Source organism: Salmo salar, chromosome ssa10, assembly GCF_905237065.1.
Source record: "Salmo salar chromosome ssa10, Ssal_v3.1, whole genome shotgun sequence".
Taxonomy (NCBI): Eukaryota; Metazoa; Chordata; class Actinopteri; order Salmoniformes; family Salmonidae; genus Salmo; species Salmo salar.
Window position 1 is genome coordinate 18,056,725 of NC_059451.1, and position 23,207 is coordinate 18,079,931.

A 23,207-nucleotide genomic window follows, 5' to 3' on the forward strand; every position below is an offset into this window, starting at 1 on the left:
CAGTCCGCCCCGGCGAGAATGTTAATATATAATGTAGCATACTCTTCCTCCTATTGGCTTAAACCATGCATTGCATCATACCATCATTGCTGTGGAGGAAAAATAAATCATGCAAGCAAGCATAGCAAACAACCCACAAGCTAACTCGGGTTACGGGAAGTCCTTATTGAAATACCAATCGGTGACATCCTCCCCTTGTAGAGAAGTGGTGATTGGGTTAGAAAGGATTTGGTCATTACACGTCGCTGTTAAATCGCAATTTAGTTTTCGTTTAACAGTATTCAACGGTAAGGCATAGTGACACGTCACTCTCAGGGAACCGGACTGGATTTGTAACACATGGCTTCTTCACACCATCAAAACGACTTGTCTAGCGGTTTCCACCCGCAGTTCAAATCTTTCGCAACAGAGGCGATCCACGTTGGGCAAGAACCGGAGCAATGGAAATCTATGGCTGTGGTGCCACCTATTTCTCTGTCCACCACGTTCAAGCAGTATAGACCTGGAGATCATGCTGTAAGTTGCCTGATGCAATAACCTTGGTGTCTGGTATCGAAGGCTGTTAGTTCCGTATGGGGTGTCTTTATACCAATCCGGTATACTGAACCGGTCCCGTTCAACGAATTTTCTGGGAAAATGTTGGTGTTAATATTCTTATGTATGAAAGTATGGTTGCTAGTCTTTCCCTGCCTAGCACATACGTTACCCATTTTATTACACAGTCAGAATGTTGTTTGCGCAACCTCCGACAGTGATGGGGAAATTCGCTTTTTTGTGCCGAACATTGAAAGTTAACGATTTATTCGATTTTACCGAATCATTAATGACCAGGTGATCATCAGTACCAGCATCTGTTTTATTTACAGAAGCTGTGGCAAATGTGTGTTCTCTAAATGTACTTTCTTTTTATCAGGGTTTTGAGTACAGTCGGAGTGGAAACCCGACCAGAAACTGTCTGGAGAAAGCTGTTGCTGCTCTGGATGGAGCAAAACACTGTAAGTGTTCATGTCAGACACCATTTCCTCGTGAATTTGTATCTAATAAAAATTTAACAAGTTAGAGAATGTATAGCCTAAAAAGGTAGAAAATAAATCTTTAACTAGCCTCATGTGAAGATAATGTATTCTTTGAACTATCATTAACTGCATTTCCTGTGTAGGTCTTGCTCTTGCCTCTGGGCTGGCTGCGACTATGACCATCTCTCACATGCTGAAAGCTGGAGATGGCATTGTCTGCATGAATGATGTGTATGGAGGTGAGACATGGCCCACAGTGTCTGTAAAACTGTCTAGAGGACCACCAAAAGGTAGACAACGTTGTGGGTGGAAGATCGCACACATGTAAGTTGTATTTGATTTCTCTCTACAGGTACCAATCGTTATTTCCGAAAGATTGCTGCAGAAGTTGGCTTGGTTGTGTCCTTTGCTGATTGCACCAAAATCGAGTTGCTCCAGGCTGCTCTTAAGCCGAACACAAAAGTGAGTGGGATTCTAAGTCTACTAAATTACCTTATTTTACTATATTTATTTTTGCCTAAATCAACCCAGGTTTCTTATTTGTACAAGAATAGATGTCATCCAGCATCAGCGCTACTATTTCCCTTTTGTTCTTTATGTTAAGTGCTCCACCCTGAGCTTTGCCGTTAGTCAAGGGGTAATCGCTTCACTCTCACTGTGACTTGTCTCTCCAGTCCCTACATGTTATAGCTGAGTTTTTGGTTAGGAGCCAAACTATGAAACCCAAACACCTGTTGAACTTCTATTTAAAAAAAAATATGCTCTTTTATTTTCTCTTTATGTAGTTGGTATGGATCGAGACCCCCACCAACCCCACCATGAAAGTGGTGGATATCCAGGCCTGTGCAGATGTGGTCCACCAACACAACCGTGATACCGTGGTGGTTGTGGACAACACTTTCATGTCTGCCTACTTCCAGGTATGTAAATGTTTGTTTATTGATATACAGTACCAGTCAAACGTTTGGACACACTTACTCATTCCAGGGTTTCTCTTTATTTTTGCTATTTTCAACATTGTATGACATTTTCTACAAACTATGAAATAATACATGGAATCATGTAGTAACCAAAAAGGTGTTAAACAAAAATATATTTTAGATTCTTCAAAGTAGCCACCCTTTGCCTTGACGACAGCTTTGCACACTCTTCATGAGGTATTCTCCTGGAATGCATTTCAATTAAAAGGTGTGCCTTAATGCCTTAAGTTAATTTGTGGATTTTCTTTCCTTAATGCGTTTGAGCCATTCAGTTGTGTTGTGACAAGGTAGGGGTGGTAAAAGACCATATTATGGCAAGAACAGCTCAAATAAGCAAAGAGAAACAATAGTCCATCATTACTTTAAGACATTAAGGTCAGTCAATCTGGAAAATTTCAAGAACTTTGAAAGTGTCTTCAAGTGCAGTCGCAAATACCATCAAGCGATATGATGAAAATGGCTCTGAGGACCGCCACAGGAAAGGAAGACCCAGAGTTACCTCTACTGCAGAGGATAAATTCATTAGTTACCAGACTCAGAAATTGCAGCCCAAATAAATGCTTCAGAGTAACAGACAACATCAACTGTTCAGAGGAGACTGTGTGAATTAGGCCTTAAGGGTGGAATTGTTGCAAATAAACCACTAGTAAAGGACATCAATAAGAAGAGACTTGCTTGGGCCAAGAAACCTGAGCAATGGACATTAGACCGGTGGAATTCTGTCTAAATTTTTGATAGTTTCCATGTTTTTTGTGAGACTCCGAGTAGGTGAGCGGATGATCTCCGCATGTGTGGTTCCCACCGTGAAGCATGGAGGAGGTGGTGTGGGGGTGCTTTGCTGGTGACACTGTCGGTTATTTATTTAGAATTCAAGGCACACTTAACCAGCATGGCTACCACAGCATTCTGCAGCAAAACATCATCCCATCTGGTTTGTGCGTAGTGGGACTCATTTGTTTTTCAACAGGACAATGATACAACACACCTCCAGGCTGTATAAGGGCTATTTGAGCAATAAGGAGAGTGATGAAGTGCTACATCAGATGACCTGGCCTCCAATCACCTGACCTCAACCCAATTGAGATGGTTTGGACTGCAGAGTGATGGAAAAGCAGCCAACAAGTGCCCAGCATATGTGGAAACTCCTTCAAGACTGTTGGAAAAGCATTCCAGGTGAAGCTGGTTGAGAGAATGCCAAGAGTGTGCAAAGATGTCATCAAGGCAAAGGGTAGCTACTTTGAAGAATCTCAAATATAAAATATATTTTGACTTGTTTAACACTTTTTTTTGGTTACTACATGATTCCATGTGTGATATAATGTCTTCAAGAGAGCGAGAGTTGCACCCCTTCTGAAAAAACCTACACTCGATCCCTCCGATGTCAACAACTACAGACCAGTATCCCTTCTTTCTTTTCTCTCCAAAACTCTTGAACGTGCCGTCCTTGGCCAGCTCTCCTGCTATCTCTCTCAGAATGACCTTCTTGATCCTAATCAGTCAGGTTTCAAGACTGGGCATTCAACTGAGACTGCTCTTCTCTGTGTCACGGAGGCTCTCTGCACTGCTAAAGCTAACTCTCTCTCCTCTGCTCTCATCCTTCTAGACCTATCTGCTGCCTTTGATACTGTGAACCATCAGATCCTCCTCTCCACCCTCTCCGAGTTGGGCATCTCCGGCGCGGCCCACGCTTGGATTGCGTCCTACCTAACAGGTCGCTCCTACCAGGTGGCGTGGCGAGAATCTGTCTCCGCACCATGCGCTCTCACCACTGGTGTCCCCCAGGGCTCTGTTCTAGGCCCTCTCCTATTCTCGCTATACACCAAGTCACTTGGCTCTGTCATATCCTCACATGGTCTCTCCTATCATTGCTATGCAGACGACACACAATTAATCTTCTCCTTTCCCCCTTCTGATAACCAGGCTGCGAATCGCATCTCTGCATGTCTGTCAGACATATCAGTGTTGATGACGGATCACCAGCTCAAGCTGAACCTCGGCAAGACGGAGCTGCTCTTCCTCCCGGGGAAGGACTGCCCGTTCCATGATCTCGCCATCACGGTTGACAACTCCCTTGTGTCCTCCTCCCAGAGTGCTAAGAACCTTGGCGTGATCCTGGACAACACCCTGTCGTTCTCCACTAACATCAAGGCGGTGACCCGATCCTGTAGGTTCATGCTCTACAACATTCGCAGAGTACGACCCTGCCTCACACAGGAAGCGGCGCAGGTCCTAATCCAGGCACTTGTCATCTCCCGTCTGGATTACTGCAACTCGCTGTTGGCTGGGCTCCCTGCCTGTGCCATTAAACCCCTACAACTCATCCAGAACGCCGCAGCCCGTCTGGTGTTCAACCTTCCCAAGTTCTCTCACGTCACCCCGCTCCTCCGCTCTCTCCACTGGCTTCCAGTTGAAGCTCGCATCCGCTACAAGACCATGGTGATTGCCTACGGAGCTGTGAAGGGAACGGCACCTCCATACCTTCAGGCTCTGATCAGGCCCTACACCCAAACAAGGGCACTGCGTTCATCCACCACTGGCCTGCTGGCCCCCCTACCTCTGAGGAAGCACAGTTCACGCTCAGCCCAGTCAAAACTGTTCGCTGCTCTGGCACCCCAATGGTGGAACAAGCTCCCTCACGACGCCAGGACAGCGGAGTCAATCACCACCTTCCGGAGACACCTGAAACCCCACCTCTTTAAGGAATACCTAGGATAGGATAAAGTAATCCTTCTAACCCCCCCCCCTCTAAGATTTAGATGCACTATTGTAAAGTGGTTGTTCCACTGGATATCATAAGGTGAATGCACCATTTTGTAAGTCGCTCTGGATAAGAGCGTCTGCTAAATGACTTAAATGTAATTATAATAGTTTGTCTTTACTATTATTCTACAATGTAGAAAATAGTAAAAATAAAGAAAAACCCTTGAATGAGTGGGTGATTTCCAAACTTTTGACTGGTATTGTTGTTGGTTATGCATTGCTACATTCAGCCCAGTGACCGTTGGAGATGAATAAAGAAATAATTTGAAATGTATATGTTCCTTCACTTCACGCTCTCTTAAGTTTCCTAACACATCCAGTTATTTACTCTCTTCATAGACTGGCTCAAACCAAGTCATTGATTAACCCAAATATACTCTGTGCTCGTCTCTTGCTCTTTAGCGCCCCTTGGCCCTCGGCGCGGACATATGCATGTATTCAGCTACTAAGTACATGAATGGTAGGTACACACTGTTTGTACATTGATGTTGACTGAAGAGAATTCCCATTGGGTTTGATCAAATCTGAGTTTAAATATTTGATTGACAGGTCACAGTGACGTTGTAATGGGCCTGGTGTCTGTGAACCGTGAGGACCTGTATGACCGACTGAGGTTTCTACAGAATGGTGAGAGATTAATGAATAGCAAATGGCAAAAAGCCATGTATGTTTAGGTGATAAACCGTCACATTTTTACCCTATGATTTGAAGCACTTGAACTTCTCAGTGAAGCAGTTGCTCAACTCTTGTGACCTACTTTCGCTCATCAAACATCCGCACATGCTCGTGATGCCAGGGCTTTCCACCAATTATAAACCGCTGATAAAGGCGGCTTTGTATAGCAGACTTGTTGGTTGTTTGTCGGAGGGACTGATTGGTATGTTTTGTAACACTTTGTTCTTCCTTATTGTGCCCTAATCCTGACCCTAAAGCCCTCGGCGCGGTACCGTCCCCATTTGACTGCTACCTGTGTAACCGCGGCCTGAAAACCCTGCACCTGCGCATGAGGCAGCACTTCAAGAACGCCCTGGCAGTGGCCACGTTCCTGGAGGCCGACCCCAGGGTGGACCGAGTCATCTTCCCAGGTGACGGAGGGATATCAAAATGTCTAACTAGTTTTTCTGTATGTTGTATAAAACACATGTAACATTTTGACATGACCTGCTTTCTGGATTATATATATATATATATATATTTTTTTTAATCAATGTAGTCACTCTGGTAATTCCCTGGGCCAGTATAAACACAGTTCAGTCACACAGCACATGCATCTCCAGTTACCCTCATAGTCTCTGTGATTTGAATGGACTGCATCTTGTGGTTAATGAATCTTAACAGTTGACTGACTGGTTCTGTTATTTCCTCTCCACTCTACAGGCTTGCCCTCCCACCCCCAGCACGAGCTGATGAAGAAACAGTGCACAGGCTGCCCAGGGATGATCACCTTCTACATAAAGGGAACACTGGAGAACGCCACAATGTTCCTCAGCAACTTAAGGGTAATTACAACATTTGAGATGCTCATGTGTGATTGACACGACAATGTCAAGACGAGCTGTACTGGGCTGATATGGTTATGCATACAGCGTAGTTGCTGGAAGTGACTGCAAGGATCGTCTCTTATAGTATGAATCGGGCATCATTGTATTTTACTACAGTATGTGTTGAGGATTCAATCACGGATGGACACTGAAATAACATTTTGTGCTGTTTTTTTTATTTCAAGTTGTTTGCACTTGCCGAGAGCCTCGGTGGTTATGAAAGCTTGGCAGAGCTTCCGTAAGTATATCCAAATATCATCAATAATCCTTAACATTAAACTGCTACAATATTACGATTCATTCACTATTCCACTAGTCTTGTTAATCACAATGTTTCAGCTGAACCAATTAATATGCTGTGGTATGAAAATGTACAGTATTTTAATTGCTTAACTTTTAATGCCATAAGGGGGCAGCATTGGTTAAGATACTTGTATTTATTTTGAATCAGACAATACATTTAACCTGTTTAATAGTGGAAGAAATGGAGACCTGCACACTGTCAAATAAATGGATCTAAAACTGAGGCTTGAATGCAAAATAAAGATGTTTATAGAAACATCATGGTGCCCAAAGAATATATCAGTGCAAGAAAGGGAATAAATAAAAGGTGAAACAAACATTGTGGCCTCAGGCCATCATCAGTGTAAATTGTTGGCACCCACACCTGCTTCTTGGATTGCATCCTACCTGGCAGGCCGTACCTACCAGGTGATGTGGAGAGGATCTGTGTCTGCACCACGTACACTCAGTACTGGTGTCCCCCAGGGCTCGGTTCTAGGCCCTCTTCTCTCGATACACCAAGTCACTCAGCTCCGTCATATCCTCACATGGTCTCCTATCATTGCTATACGGATGACACTCAACCTCTTATTGCCTTCCACCTGCTTCTTGGATTGCATCCTACCTGGCAGGCCGTAGCTACCAGGTGACGTGGAGAAGATCTGTGTCTGCACCCCGTAGAAGGGGGTTCTGACACCCAGGTGGCGAGACTCATCTCTGTATGCCTGGCAGATATCTCAACGTTGGATGTCGGCCCACCGCCTCAAGCTCAACAAGACGGAACTGCTCTTCCTCTGGGGGAAGGCCTGCACGCTCAAAGACCTCTCCATCACGGTTGACAACAACAGTGTCGGCCTCTCAGAGTGCAAAGAACCTTGGCGTGACCATGGACAACACCCTGTTGTTCTCTGCAAACATCAAAGCAGTGACCTGCTCCTGCAGGTTGATGATCTACAACAGTGGTTCCCAAACTTATTTTATAGTCCCGTACCCCTTCAAACATTCAACCTCCAGCTGTACCCCCTCTAGCACCAGGGTCAGCGCACTCTCAAATGTTGTTTTTTGCCATCATTGTAAGCCTGCCACACACTGTACAATAACATAATGAGTGTGAGTTTGTCACAACCTGGCTCGTGGGAAGTGACAGAGCTCTTATAGGACCAGGGCACAAATAATATAAGAATAAATTATTTTGCTATCTTACATATTAAACCGTATGTTAATTTAAATGTGAATAATTCACCACAGGTTAATGAGAAGGGTGTGCTTGAAAGGATGCCCATAACTCTGCAATTTTGGGTTGGAGAGAGTCCGTCTTAAGTCATTTTTCACACGCAGTATGTGCCTGTATTTAGTTCATGCCCGTGAGGGCCGAGAATCCACACATAGGTACGTGGTTGCAAAGGGCATCCGTGTCTTAACAGCGCGATCGCAGCCCAATCCAGAAATCTGGCAGTGGCTTCTAATTTAAATTACATTTTCACAGAACCGCTTGTTACAATTGTTCCTCTCTTATTCAGATATCGGTAAGTGGACTGGAGACGGCATGAAAGGGATAACGAATCCAGTTGTGTCGTCCGTTTCGGGAAAGTAATTGCGCACCCAACTCACTCAGGTGCTTCGCTATATCACATTTGACATTGTCCGTAAGCTTTTTTTATTTGCACACAAGAAAATCATACAATAATGTAAAGAACTGTGTTGTCCTTGTTAATGCAGACAGAGAAGAGCGCCAACGTCTTAATCATAGCCTCAATTTTTGTCCCGCACAATGAATATAGTTGCGGAGAGTCCCTGTGATCCTAGATTCAGATCATTCAGGAGAGAAAAAACATCACCCAGATGGGCCAGTCGTGTGAGAAACTCATCATGCAAGTGGTCAGACAAGTGAAAATTATGGTCAGTAAAGAACTTTAAGCTCATCTCTCAATTTAAAATACTTTGCCCCTTGATAACCAGGACACTTCTGTATGTTGTAAAAGCGTTACATGGTCGCTGCCCATATCATTGCAAAGTGCAGAAAATACGAGTTCAGGGGCCTTGCTTTAAAAGTTAACCATTTTCACTGTAGTGTCCAAAACAAACATCTTTCAAGCTGTCAGGCATTTCCTTGGTGGCAAGAGCCTCACGGATGCTGCAGTGTACCCAAGTGGAGTCGGGAGCAACTGCTTGCACATGTGTTACCACTCCACTATGTCTCCATATCATAGCTTTTGCACCATTAGTACAGATACCAACATGACTTGACCACCAAAGTCTATTTGATGTCACAAAGCTGTCCAGTACTTAAAAAATATCCTCTCCCGGTTTCCAGTGGTTTGCAGAAGAGGTCTTCCTTAATTGACCCCCCCCCCCCCATAAATGTGACGGACATATACCAGGAGCTGTGCCAGCTGTAACGCATATAATTCACTGGCTTGTATGCGAAGCAGTAATTGTTTCAAAACATCTCCTGCCATGTCACTGATGTGTTGTTTGATGAAGGCATTGTCTGTAGTTTTTTTGGGGCCTTTTCCTCCAGCATTGTCCCAGCCTTATCCACGGTAGCAGGAATAATTAAGTCATCCACAATAGTATGGGGCTTGCCTGTCCTAGCCACTCGGGAAGCTAAGACTCTTCTAGACTCTTCTTATTAATGGTGTCTGTTGCGTTTATACGTCTTACAACTCGAAGGTCGTCTTTATTCTCGCTCAAACTCCCGTGGCTTATTTTTCAAATTGTCATGTTTCGTTTCTAAATGTTAGGTTTCCCGTGAGAGTAGCGGTTGTGATTTTTTTTTTTTGGGGGGGGGGAGATACCTGCTCTACAACATCCGTAGAGTACCGCGCGCCGCAGGTCCTAATTTATGCACTTGTCCTATTCAGTCTGGACTTACTGCAACTCGCTGTTGGCTGGGCTCCCCGCTTGTGCCATCAAACCCCTGCAACTTATCCAGAACGCTGCAGCCCACCTGGTTTTAAACCTTCCCAAGTTCTCTCATGGTCCTCTGCACACTCCACTAGAGCCCATGGTGCTTACCTACGGAACTGCACCTCCCTATCTTCAGGCTATGCTCAAACCCTACACCTCAAACCAGAGCACTCTGTTCTGCCACTTCCGGTCTTTTGTCCCTCCCGCTCAGCCCAGTCCAAGCTCTTCTCTGTCCTGACACCCCAATGTTGGAACCAGCCCCCCCCCCCCCCAAAGCTAGAGCAGAGCCCTAACCCATCTTCTGAAAAACATCAAACCCCACCTCTTCAAAAAGTATCTTAAATAATCCCCCTTCTAGCTCTCTCTACTGATAGCTACGAAATTGATGAATAATGTACTTTCGATGTCCGTGTTATGTGGTTGTCCCACCTGGCTCTGAATGCACTAAGTCACTCTGGATAAGAGCGTCTCCTAAATGACGTAAATGTATTTGGCATTCAAGCCTCAGTTTTGGATCTATTCCCTTTGACAGTGTGTGGGTCTCTTTCTTCCAGTATTCTTATTTGGACTCCTATGCACCTGGAACAGACACTCTTCAGTAGTAAGGACCTTTTTAAAAGAGCCCAGACGGCCTCTGATCATACCTGTCCAATAGTGTCATGATAAAATGTCTATTTCCAAGTGCTTTCAAAGATACTCTGCTAATTGAGGCACGTTATACACACCCCTGCATAATTTGTCCTTTATCAGAAATAAGCTTTTTTTTTGTTGTACTTTAAGACGTGGATTCTCTTTGAATATTGAGCTATTTATTACCCTCTTCTTTCCCCCTCTCTCAGGGCGATAATGACCCATGCGTCTGTTCCTGAGAGTGATAGGGCCGCCCTGGGGATCAGTGACACAATGATCCGTCTGTCCGTGGGGCTGGAGGACGAGCAGGACATCGTCGAGGACCTGGAACAAGCCCTGAATGCCGCTGTGAGTACACTAGAGTACACTCTCTAAATTCAGCTAGCCTAACACCAAGAACCACAGATTTCTGCCCAGCGCGAAGTACGGTATCTCTGCCAAGTCCAGACAAATGGGTCCTGGTCAAGAAGTGATAATTATCCCTAGAATATTTTGCCCCACATCTGTAGCAGATCTGAATATCCCATTGCTCTTGAATATCCTGACCACACACAGTTGTTTCCATCTAATTTATTCCCTTTTTCTTTGAGCAGCATGCAAAGAAGTAATGTCTTCGGGATGTCCCATGACCAGAGGTGGTCTGTCGTCAGCGGGACGGAGGCAGGAGTACCCGGTGTTTATAGCCGCGTACAAGGAGAGAGCGGCGCTTTAGGACAACGCACATAAACAATGAAAGCATCATCAGGGAACAACCTTCTCTTTAAAACATTACACCTTAATTATTTCATTTATTCTTTGGATGCTGATATTTATCAGGAGCACTTCCAAGAACTTTAATCCATTTGGCTGCTTTTGCATTGTTTTTTTTTTTTACGTTATCTTTTGTTTTGGAGGGTGTTGACGGGGCATTGTGAATGAGGTTGTTATTCAATCAAAACTGGTATCCGGGACACTAGAGTAAGGCAAAACAGTTGTTTTAACTAAATTAAGCAGAAAAACTCGAGGACTAATGAACCATAAGGTCTTGCTCTGGAAATGTCTGGATAGCAGTTTTGATTAAATATAACTGTCTGGTACGATCAAATGTATGCCTAGTAAAGGGAGAAGCTTTGTCTTAAAGGAAGTTGGCCAGTGACGGAGTGCCAGCTTGTCCTGGCCGAGCAGTTTTATATTTTTAATGGAATGACAAACTAGTGCCGTGGTAGGATTATACTTTGAGCTATGTGGTGTTGCTGAACTTGACCCAGAGTTCACTAACAGGCTTGTTCTCCGATCAAAACACAGTGACATCAGGGTTTTCTATCTGAGAACAAACCCCACATGTTGAAGTTCTCTCTCATCTGACGGTGTAATAATCTATTACATATACATACTGTATCTGCCTGCTACTCAATGAATGTGCTTCGTTTGGGAAAGACCTTGTTTGATCATTACCAAACTCAATAAAATCAGTTTGCATTACATTAACCTGTGCCTTTCACTTCCTGAAACACTGTACACTGCGTCAACAATTAATTTTATTGTTGAACAAACAATGCTCTGTCAATCCAAAATGTTATTGAACCTCAAACCTGAATGTTTAACAAAGGGAAAGTGAGTTGTCTTTCTCAGGGAAATATAAGTGTGCACAATTAGGCAACTAAATTACAAAAATAATTTCTCTCAACTCACTTGTTTATTCTCAATTTTTAGAGTAAGTGTAACATAACACAATGACAATTAACATTTTTGGCCTTTCAAAAATATTCAGTGACCAATATAGCCACCCTTATTTTCAATAACTGCCATGAGCCTTCCATCCATGGAGTCTGAGTTTATTGATCTGTTCACGATCAATTTTCACTGAAGCAGAAACCACAGCCTCCCAAATGCTGTTCAAAGAGGTGTATTGTCTTCCATCACTGTAAATCTCACATTTGAGAAGGGCCCACAAGTTCTCAATAGGATTAAAGTCAGGTGAGCAAGTCATTATTCAGGCATCTTTGAGGCCCTTGTTGGCTAGCCAAGCAGTGGAGTGCTTGGATGCATGTGATGGAGCATTGTCCTGCATAAAGATCATGGCCTTCTAGAATGCTGAGGACTTCTTCCTGTACCACTGTTTGACGAAAGAATCTTCCAGAAACTGGCAGTAGGTTTGGGAGTTAAGTTTCAGTCCATCTTCAACCCGAAAAGGTCCAACTACCTCAATGTATCAGCCCATACCAGTACCCCTCCTTCACCTTGCTGGCACCTGACTCGAAGTGCTGCCCTGTGTCCATTACTGATCCAGCTACAGGCCCATCCATTTGGTCCATCAAGAGTCACTTTCATTTCATCTGTCCATAAAATCTGTCTTCAGGTATTTCTTTGCCCAATCTTCACGCTTCAACTTGTGGTCTTGTTTCAGTCTTCTTGACCTTGGCCATGTCTCTGAGCACTTGACACCTTGTACTTCTGAACACTCCAGGTAGGTTGCAGTTCTGGAATACGGTGGCACTGGAGGATAATGGGTTCCTGGTAGCTTGACGTTTAATTCTTCTCAAGTCTTTTGCAGTTAATTTGTGTTTTTTGCGCCCCAGTTGACTATTCGCAACAAAACGTTTGAATGTCCGGTGGTCACACCTCAATAGTTTAGCTATTTAAAGAGTGTTGCATCCGTCTGAAAGGCATTTTACATTTTGGGCTTTTCAGTGTCAGTTAAATTTATTTTTTGGCCCATTTTACCTGAGGTAATGAGACTGCCTAATAATTATGCACACCTTGATATAAGGTGTTATTAACTTTCATTACACAAATACATATCACCTGAAAATGATTAAATCCAATAAGCATTCAAGTTTATATGGTTTGGAGTTCGAAAATGTGAATAGAAACAATGATAAGATCAGAATACTCACTTGCCTAATAATTGTGTACGCAGTGTAGAATATGGCCTAGCCGGCAACTTTGTCTTTTAATATAAACAATGGAGTAAAACAACCTTATGTTTTGGCAGCTACGCAACATCCGGGTCTAGCGTTAGCCACTAGCAGGACCAGGGTTGGTTACAACAAAAACCCACAGTAGGGTAGCTCTCCAGGACCAGGGTTGGTTACAACAAAAACCCACAGTAGGGTAGCTCTCCAGGACCAGGGTTGGTTACAACAAAAACCCACAGTAGGGTAGCTCTCCAGGACCAGGGTTGGTTACAACAAAAACCCACAGTAGGGTAAGCTCTCCAGGACCAGGGTTGGTTACAACAAAAACCCACAGTAGGGTAAGCTCTCCAGGACCAGGGTTGGTTACAACAAAAACCCACAGTAGGGTAGCTCTCCAGGACCAGGGTTGGTTACAACAAAAACCCACAGTAGGGTAGCTCTCCAGGACCAGGGTTGGTTACAACAAAAACCCACAGTAGGGTAGCTCTCCAGGACCAGGGTTGGTTACAACAAAAACCCACAGTAGGGTAGCTCTCCAGGACCAGGGTTGGTTACAACAAAAACCCACAGTAGGGTAAGCTCTCCAGGACCAGGGTTGGTTACAACAAAAACCCACAGTAGGGTAGCTCTCCAGGACCAGGGTTGGTATGTCAAATGACGTCAGTGATCTTCAGGTCGGAAAGTTGGAGCTCTAGAAAGATACCCGAGTTAGATGATCGTTCAAAACAATTTTTTCCCAGTCAGATCTCATTTTTTTCAGTTCCCAGTTGTCTAGAAGGCACTGAAGTCGGAAGTCTGAGATCCCAGTTTTGAACACGGCATTAGTCTCAGCAGAGGGTCCGCGTCTCTCCTCCCTTTCCTCCAGAGGGGACACCTCTTCTAACTGAAGACACACCGCTTCCATATCTGCCTCATGCACAAATGTTGTTCTTATGACCAGAGATTGTGAAATATTCCATGATATTAAAATAAACAAGTTGCTAATAATAATACAATGCAGGGCTATCCATACACTTGGCTACTCATTCATTGCAGCGCGAGTGAAAGTAGGGAGAAGTGCGCTGTGTTTTGTAATAGTGTTGGATAAAAACGAACTCAAAAACAGCAGTCTTTCGCTGGTCATGGTTTTATAAAAGTTATGAAACCTCACGTAGGCTAGTATCAAACTTTGCTGTGGGCGGCGTTGTGGAAACTATAGACACATCGTTGGCGTAAATGATTAACAGTTCCTGTTGTCGTCTTAAGCCTGGTTGTTACCCCAGTTCACTTTGATAACTTCCTCATACTGTAAGGACAGACAAAAACTAAAAATGTGATACAAGATTCTGCCTTTAGTTTAGAGAGAATAATCTGGGCAACATCACCAGTAGGATTCCTTACATACACTGGCATAAAAATCAGGAAGACCATACAGCACCTTTGTTTTTGAATCACTTGTGTTGGATGTTCATATATATATAATTAGCTGCCTCACTACATGGGTTGACCTCAACACTGAACATCCAGATTCACTACACTGGTCTCTTACTTTGTCTCTGCCTAGTGGTGAATCAATGGTAAGTCCCAAAAATTAAAAGACCACAGCATGGGATACAAGCATGTACTGTATTGTCCTGTTAATATTCATTACAGCTCACATCATTCAATTCACACCATTCAATCCCAGACATTCCCAATTGGCATTCTCAGTACACAGGCACAGACAGACAACATCAAACAGCAGGCAGAAGGCCAGAGTGATTCCTCACGAAACCCAGACTCCCCCTCCCAAAATGTAATCCATTGGAGGAAGTATTACTGGCATATTTCTGACATTTTGTCCTTACTCCTTTAACACTCCATAATGTTGAATCTGTAGATGCTTCAAAGCAACAATTAGTGTCATATGAAGCTTTAACGCTTTGCTCTGGGGTCCTACTAATAACCACAAACAGGTACCCAAATGATCAGTTCAGGTTCACATTTTGGACACGTTAATAATGGCTTGGACGATTGGGTTGGTTCTCCTCTACACGCTAGAGGGAGCCATTTGATAATACATTAGACTCATAATACCAGGTCCCTCAAGCGTCTATTAGCTCTAGCGATGCAGGAGCTAGGCTATCGTTCTGTGCTAACGCATTGACTATTTCCTACCCAGAGCAATAGCTCAAATGTAAAAAAAAAATAATAATAATTGTGTATGAACAAGAATTTTGTTTTAAATGCGATGTTTCAGGTGTTATGTCCGATAGAGCGGTGATTATTATGCAGTGATAGATTAGAATCATTGCTATCGATACATAATATACTCTGCGGGCATATCAAAGTTCCAGACTGGGGTGTCTGCCATTTTTAGCGTTATGATCCAATTTGTAAGCATTACCAACAGAGTGAATGTGAAAATGGATTCTTGCTGGTGATTTTCAGGATGTGCAATGATACAAGATTAAAAGGAGGGCTGTGATTGGCTACAATGCCTACTACGCCAATTTCTCTGGATAAAAATGGGCCGTAACTTAAACTAGCAGAGATCCCACTCTTGAACTTTGATATGCACGTAGACTAAAGTATATTGAAAAATGGGCCAAATCAAACATTTTATATTTTCAATATTAAATTTATATTTGTCAACATTCATCAATTAATGTAAAAAATGTTTTATTGAAATGAAAATACTACTCATATTATACCAATCTTTGCTTTCGCATCTACAGATGAAACATCATGGAGCCTTAAAAGGAAGCCGAGGTGAGGTCCAAAATGACATACATATGCCAACTTTGATTCATTATTTCTCAATTATGCTTCCGATACAAAACGTCAAATAGATGATAACAATCCTTCCTCCAAAGGACTATTCCATAGATTACATTTCGTGAAAACCCCCCAAATCATGGTATTTGTTTTGGTCTGGTTCCGTGAGGAATCACTCATTAGTATTACATGTCAAACAACTTTTGAAGAGGGGGGTCCTCTGTAGTCGATAGTGATCCTGACCCTCCGATTGACATAGTGGCAGGTACAGTATGTAAGTAAGCCATATGTATGAGGCTGCAGAAACGTTACAGAAAGTAGAATCTAAAAAGGTCCATTTATAAGACATAGCATGCAGACCTTGACAAGGGTTAACGGTTTTCATACAGGAGGAAAGTGGCTAGTGCTGCTCCCATTTTCCCTTTGACAAGTGAAAGCAGTTCCTATACAGGGAGGAAATGGTTGGAGAGGGAAGAACGTGGCGTTAATCCATTTACGACGAGAAGGCTGTTCAAGGCACCATAACTGGATCACAAGTGTTTTGGTCCTCGTTCGAGCATGTCTTGAGTTGGTACAATTTCTTTGAATCAGCACAAGAGTATCATACAAAGATATCCCCCCCCATCGAATATTAAAAGTAGAAATTACCAACGAATTTGTACACTGACAATGTGCAAATCAAGGCACTATTGACTTTACATTGAGCAAACTGTTTGGGTCTTCTCATAAGGAGACCTTGGAATGGAAATGTGCAATAACCTGCAGTTTTTCCTCATGAAAACTAAGTATTTAAAAAAGAAAACATTTGTCCATAGAGTCCATGCGGCCGCGCAAACTTGATTTAATTTGTCTCTTAAAAAAAACTACAACAATATATTAAGTGTAGAAAAAGTGCTTGGTGACACATCCTGTTATTATCAGGCATAAGTCACAAGTATATAAACACACATCCATGATCCGTGTCCATGGCAACAGGGACCATAACAGACTCCATACTGTATCCTCCAGGCCGCTCCTGACTGAGGGGGGCCCACCATAGATATCCAGTTCTGTATCGAGTTCTATTCTGCCTCCTGTCTGTGTCAGGCTGGGTCACTATAGGGGATGTGGGGTCTGAGAAGCGTCTGAGGGCCTTGCTGGTGGTCTGGAGACTTTGTGGGGTGGAGCTAGAGAGGGAGGAGATGGGAGAGGGGAACAGGTCTTTGTCTGGACTGATGTACGGGGACTGGGTGCCGTCTTTGCGTCGGGCGGGCTGCTTCCGCCTCATCATCAGGCTGAAGCCACGGCTGGCAGGAGGGTTGAGGGCCGCAGCGGGGGGCTGCCTGGCGGCAGCTTTACCGTGCCAGGGATGATGGGGCGATGGCGTTGTAGCCGGGAGGTGGTGCCAGAGGAGACTAGGTTGCAGAGAGAGGAACGCCCCCTGGGGCCTTAGGTCTCTGGGCCAGGTCAGCTTGGCCTAATTCAGCAGGAGAGAACAGGGATGAGAAAGTAAGTGTTAGGAGGGGAAAAACCAACATCATCCACTCAGAGAGTTCGAGAGTAACAGCCATCCTGAAAGGGCTCAATATCACCACAAATAAACACCATGTTAGTTCGGTCAATATTTCTGCGTGCCACACAGACACTCATGCAAACACACAAAACGTTGCTTGTGAAACTGGGAGCCTCCAACCTGCTAGAGAGCAGACCTCCGCCACACTCCTTAAATGCACCACCACCAGCTTGTCCAGACCTGCATCAGAGACAACACGGACAGACGGGCCCGGGTAGGCCAATGAGAATCTCACAGGTGTGAATAGGTAGGAAAGGGGGGGTGAGACGGTACCTTTAATACTGACCTTCGGGCTCAGAGTTGTGGCAGCGCTCGTCCAGCAGGCTCTCAGAGCTCACAGACGCCTCAGAATCCAGGTTCTCCTGGTCTGAACCAGGCTGCTCCAGCTCTGGCAGTCTGTAGGCTAGTTCCTCCCTGGAAAATAGGGGGAAGAGAGAGACAGAAAACAGAGGGGTCATAAAAGTAACCAAGGGTTGGTGTATCTCCACAACCCAAAACTATAACAATCAGATATAACCATTGGATAGGAATATAACCAGTGTATAAATCACAGTATTAAAATGTGCTGAATTGAGTGATGAATCTAGGCGTGACTCAGAGGCTCTGCTCGGTTCTTACTTCTCCTGTTTGATGGACTTGATGCGCGCCATCAGGTTCTTCTCAGCCTCCGTATCGGAGTCCAGCGGCACATCGTTCCCAGGGACCACCGTCAGGTCAGAGCACTCTTTCTCATGCACCTGGGAGAGAACACACAGTTTACTCAGGACACCTTAATGAATGGGCTATCGCAATGGCAAGTCTACACCACACCGGTTAAGAGGATGAATGAATGGAGGGGAATGGTGAGGGGGTGCCTGTGTTAAGTAATCATGCATAGTGTTGCATAAGGTACCAGGGAACCATGGTACCGTACCCTAAGGCAGGCAGGGGTTGTGTCACGATCAGTAGGGAGAAACAGGCACTATGTTATTCAACCACGCAACATGTAGGAAAACGTCAGTATCGGACGGGAAGGGTTTGATGCACTATTGAACGCAGCTTGAGACTGCAAATCTAAGCAGAAGTCATGTCATATGATACAAGGTTATTTTACACCAGGAGAAAAAAGTAAATCATCAAGACAGACAAGTCATTCTCATGTCAAGCATTCCCCATTTTCCTAAGTTCCAATGCTTGGTACCGGTTAGCAGGAAGAATCGACAAACCATCCCTCTAAACCCGAGGTTGTGCTGTGCGGAATCAAACCATACAAAAGTCAAACCATACACAAAATCCTATGTAGAAAAGACCAACAACACCAACCCAACAGCATCACCCTGAAGAACCTTCCCATCACAGACGCTGGGGACTGAAACAAATATGCAGTATTACAGGGGTCTAACAAGTTCCCGGAGAGCTACTAAGAGCGGGTAAGGTACGCAGCCTTTGTCACAGTGCAGCACTAACAACTCTGCTGATCATGGTCTTTACTCGGGTCCACCATTCGTTGACTTAGGTGTGTTAACGCTGGGCTGGAACAAAAGCCTGCATGCCCAGTAGTTCTCCGAAACCATAGTTGGGTGACCCCTGCAATATTGTATACTATCAGTTAGTATGAAAAGGAGGGGAGGGGGTGGGGGGGGGGGTCATCAACTACTACACGTCATGCACAGACGGGTGGACATGGCAAACTGCATCTAGCTACCAGGAGAACTGGAGCTAAGTGGATACGTACCACCACTCCTTTGTACGGAGCAGAAAACCTGAGGGGCAAATGCCAGTGCAGCTGAAGAAAGGGAGAACCACAAAACAATGAGCAGTAACCCATGGTGGACATGGGACAATAGAGAGTAGAACACTGCCCAACAGTACATCAAGTCCGTGACTATGGTCGGTTTGCCTAGTGAGTCTACGGACCTGGTAAGTGTCAGGGTCAATCCCATTTCAACTCAGGAAGTAAACAGAAATTCAAATTCCAGATGTTTCTCATAGCGAGGCATTGAGAAAAACACATTGAAATGTCAGTTGACTTCCTGAATTGACATGGGATTGACCCCAACCCTGGGTATTGTTCAGACAGACCAAGGCACGTAGCATTGTGCGTACCGTGTTCTGCCTCTTGAGTTTGAGCTGGTTGACGGCCAGAGCCTCGGCATACTCCAGCTGTTCAATCTCTTCCATCTTCTCGTTGTAGCTTCGGATCTGCTCGTTGATCAGCATCTCCACACACCTGGGACACAGACATTACATGTTAGTCATCCAATTCTATTGTGTTAAAGGCACTGCATTGTTTTCCATAGAGTGAGTGTCCTACCTAGTTGCCTGAACAAAATAATCACTTGATAACAGCAAAAGACTAGGGTTGAGATCAATCAAATTCATTCTAAAAATGGACCATTTATCTTATTGTATTTCTTTCCCCTTTTTTAATTTCCCCTTTATTTAACCAGGTAGGCTAGTTGAGAACAAGTTCTCATTTACAACTGCGACCTGGCCAAGATAAAGCAAAGCAGTGCGACACAAACAACAGAGTTACACATGGAATAAACAAACAGTCAATAATACAATAGAAAAAGTCTATATACAGTGTGTGCAAATGAGGTAGGGTAAGGCAATAAATAGGCCATAGTGGCGAAATAATTACAATATAGCAATTAAAACACTGGAGTGATTGATGTGCAGAAGATGAATGAGCAAGTAGAGATAATGGGGTGCAAAGGAGCAAGATCAATAAATAAATACAGTATGGGGATGAGGAAGTCGGATGGGCTATATTACAGATGGGCTATGTACAGGTGCAGTGATCTGTGAGCTGCTCTGACAGCTGTGTGCTTAAAGCTAGTGAGGGAGATATGAGTCTCCAGCTTCAGAGATTTTTGCAGTTCGTTCCAGTCATTGGCAGCAGAGAACTGGAAGGAAAGGCAGTTTAAGGAGGAAGTGGCTTTGTGACCAGTGAAATATACCTGCTGGAGCGCGTGCTACGGGTGGGTGCTGCTATGGTGACCAGTGAGCTGAGATAAGGCGGGGCTTTACCTAGCAAAGACTTATAGATGGCCTGGAGCCAGTGGGTTTGGCAACGAATATGAAGCGAGGGCCAGCCAACGAGAGCATACAGGTCGCAGTGGTCGGTAGTATATGGGACTTTGGTGACAAAACGGATGGCACTGTGATAGACTGCATCCAATTTGCTGAGTAGAGTGTTGGAGGCTATTTTGTAAATGACATCGCCGGAGTCAAGGATCAGTAGGATAGTCAGTTTTACGAGGGTATGTTTGGCAGCGTGAGTGAAGGAGGCTTTGTTGCGAAATAGGAAGCCGATTCTAGATTTAATTTTGGATTGGAGATGCTTAATGTGTCATTTTAATTGATTTAAACAGTTGTTCCAGATATATAAAGTAACAGTGGTTCCGGTCTATGCAGTGATCATAGAGAGACTTACGTGGTGGTCTTGGCCACGTCCCTCATGCTCATGAGCGGGTCGGCGCTGTCTGGACAGCGGAGGATGCAGGGGGCAAACACGATGGCCAGGGAGTTGGGAGACATGCGGTTGTGAGACTCCTCCTTAGACACTCTGGGAGAGGAAATAAACGTTACTCATGTTTGAGGGGGAAAATGTGTCCTTTGAAATTGTATTCGTCCAGCAACATACACTGAGCATGGTATTGTTTGTCATTAATCCTTTATTCAACCAATCGAGAGCCCCGGCCATGAATATCGCACCTGACTAGATGGAAGACGAGCCTTTCCAAGGTGTTGAAGCATGCGCTGGGGAGTTGTTCCAACACTTTGTAGATGGCATGTAGCTGTTCTTGCTTTTCAGGATGTTCTGGAAAGGAGACAAATACCAACATTTGGATCAACAACAAATGTAACGCAATGACACGCGACAATATTACACCACATTTCAACATGCAGTAGAATAGCTCAGTAGAATATACAAAGGAAAGCATAACCCACATGGGCTGATATAGGGGCTGAAGAAGAAAAGAAGAGTAGCCATCTCTCTCAATCCTGGAGAAGAGCCACGGTCTATAGCGGGGCAGAGTTTTGTCTAAACCTAGCGTTATAACAGGACTCACCTACGGCCCGAAGGAAGTCATTGTAATGAATGAAGGTCATGAGGGGGTCAGGCAGCTCCCTCAGCCACTGTTTGACCAGCCCTGTCACTGTGTGGATGGGGTAGTCCTCCAGGCACACAGCGTGGGGGTCTGCCACACAACATCAACCATTAAACAAGTCATGGAATGGGAACATGAAGAGGCATACTTCGTCAAACACAAGATCTTTATGAAATAAAACAAAAACAAATACTCTGGTGCTTGTGCAGGCGGTACATGTTAAGTACGTCTTACGTAGAACCCTTCAAGTGTTACCCTTCAATATCTTTGTAGCTCTCTTGAAAGTACTGCTATACTGTTTATGCTATGGCTGGTCCTTACCAGTCTCCATTAGCTGGTGGAGCTCCTTCATGCGGTTGGCAGAGCCAGACTTGCGGTAGATCCCCTCCGTGTACAGGCCGTTCATCTCCACGTGCTCCAGCATTATCTCCAGCACCACGGGAACAGGGTTCTTGTCGCTGGTCAGGTGACAGACTCGCACCCCAAAGTGCAGGCCTCCAGACTCCTCATCACTCTGCATTCAGATGCCAAACATCAGTGGCAGGTTAGTCACATAGGCGTAACATAGGGACCAATCCTGACTTGACATCAGCCAACCTAAATCATGGTCCAAGAATGAGCGTTAAAAAGTTTACCTTTTTGACACAAAACGTGGAGCAGTCTGTGACAATTTTGCAGAGGCACTTCTTGTGGCACACCATCTTGCAATCTGGAGGAATACAAATATTAACTTAGCATTTGTGTTCACGGTGGGGCTCAGAAGAATGTAAAAACTATTCTCAACATTCACAATCATTTGGAGTGTCGTACTTGTTACTTGAATATTGTCTGAATATTTGTGTGTGTGTGTATGTGTGTGTGATCTAGGGGCTAAATCAGCTTTAATATTGCAGATAGATTGTAGCTCTATTTTTGTTGAGTGGTACTCACAGCTACACATGCAGGCTTTCTCCATGCCCCAGATATAGGAGCTGCACTGGTCACAGGACTGCATGATGTTAACCTGGTACGTGCTGAACACATGGTCCAAAGGGTTCTCCATCTAAACCATAACCACAGGACCATTGAAATAAATCTTTAGAGAGTAATTTCATTGAATACATACCGGTACCTGCCAAAATAATGGAAACACTTGAGTAAATTAGCAGTTGCTTCCACATCGGTGTGGTTCCTGAGTTCATTAAGCAATTATATCCCATCATACTTAGGAACATATATAAACGTTCTGGGCAGGCCATTATTTTGGCTACCATGGCAATGCCCCCATAGGATGACAATGCCCCCATCCACAGGGCCCGAATGGTCACTGAATGGTTTGATGAGCATGAAAACAATGTAAACCATATGCCATGGCCGTCTCAGTCATGAGATCTCAACCCAATTTAACACTTATGGGAGATTCTGAAGCGGTGCCTGAGACAGCGTTTCCCCATCAACAAAACAGTAGAGTTCCAGACACTTATAGAATCTATGCCAAGGTGCATTGAAGGTGTTCTGGCTCATGGTGGCCCAACGCCCTATTGAGACACTATGTTGGTGTTTCCTTTATTTTGGCAGTTACATGTTTCTTGCCATATTGAGAACAGAGTGGACAGATTTTAGGGCTGATCCTTTGTACTTACACTCTTGTATTTTTTGCGCCTCTTCTTCCGAGTTTTATCAGGCTGAAATACAGACAAACACAATACCTAATTTATTTAATCCATATATCAATCAATGCTGTGTTTATCATACAACGAGGCACTGGTTCTACAAAAGCCTTGTGAATGGTTTTGATGACTAATGGTTTTGATTTTGTTTTTCTAT

The 23,207-nt window shown here is 44.2% G+C and overlaps 2 protein-coding genes across 13 annotated transcripts in view; one reads left to right on the forward strand and one right to left on the reverse strand.

Annotated features, from left to right (window-relative positions):
• The first annotated feature begins 292 nt into the window (after window positions 1-292).
• Window positions 293-11,582, forward strand: cgl (Cystathionine gamma-lyase). Its single transcript, NM_001139993.1, has 12 exons — window positions 293-516; window positions 914-995; window positions 1,160-1,255; window positions 1,369-1,478; window positions 1,802-1,936; window positions 5,159-5,216; window positions 5,306-5,383; window positions 5,689-5,841; window positions 6,134-6,255; window positions 6,483-6,535; window positions 10,329-10,467; window positions 10,713-11,582. Exons 1-12 carry the CDS (start codon window positions 340-342, stop codon window positions 10,725-10,727), a joined length of 1,218 nt encoding a protein of 405 aa, NP_001133465.1. The 5' UTR covers window positions 293-339; the 3' UTR covers window positions 10,728-11,582.
• A 3,025-nt stretch (window positions 11,583-14,607) lies between these two features.
• Window positions 14,608-23,207, reverse strand: part of LOC106613666 (unconventional myosin-IXb) — a 114,175-nt gene continuing 105,575 nt past the window's right edge. For 7 of the 12 annotated variants that reach the window (XM_045687433.1, XM_045687442.1, XM_045687437.1 and 4 more), the window contains 13 exons: window positions 23,024-23,065; window positions 22,332-22,443; window positions 22,037-22,110; window positions 21,723-21,915; window positions 21,363-21,491; window positions 21,004-21,109; window positions 20,723-20,854; window positions 19,390-19,513; window positions 19,019-19,069; window positions 17,923-18,041; window positions 17,591-17,718; window positions 17,425-17,484; window positions 14,608-17,208 (listed from right to left, as the gene is read on the reverse strand). In XM_045687433.1, coding sequence (XP_045543389.1) covers window positions 17,147-17,208; window positions 17,425-17,484; window positions 17,591-17,718; window positions 17,923-18,041; window positions 19,019-19,069; window positions 19,390-19,513; window positions 20,723-20,854; window positions 21,004-21,109; window positions 21,363-21,491; window positions 21,723-21,915; window positions 22,037-22,110; window positions 22,332-22,443; window positions 23,024-23,065 — 1,332 coding nt within the window. In that variant the 3' untranslated portion in view covers window positions 14,608-17,146. Of the gene's footprint in view, window positions 17,209-17,424; window positions 17,485-17,577; window positions 17,719-17,922; window positions 18,042-19,018; window positions 19,070-19,389; window positions 19,514-20,722; window positions 20,855-21,003; window positions 21,110-21,362; window positions 21,492-21,722; window positions 21,916-22,036; window positions 22,111-22,331; window positions 22,444-23,023; window positions 23,066-23,207 lie in introns of all 12 variants that reach the window. The other 5 variants (XM_045687435.1, XM_045687436.1, XM_045687438.1 and 2 more) reach the window with 5 other exon arrangements.

Bases quoted from the DNA above. Each gene is read 5' to 3' on its own strand.
- cgl (NM_001139993.1), top strand. From the start codon at position 340: ATGGCTTCTTCACACCATCAAAACGACTTGTCTAGCGGTTTCCACCCG. The intron at 517-913 runs GTAAGTTGCCTG...TCTTTTTATCAG, and splicing joins ATAGACCTGGAGATCATGCT to GGTTTTGAGTACAGTCGGAG. The intron at 5,217-5,305 runs GTAGGTACACAC...TTTGATTGACAG, and splicing joins AGCTACTAAGTACATGAATG to GTCACAGTGACGTTGTAATG.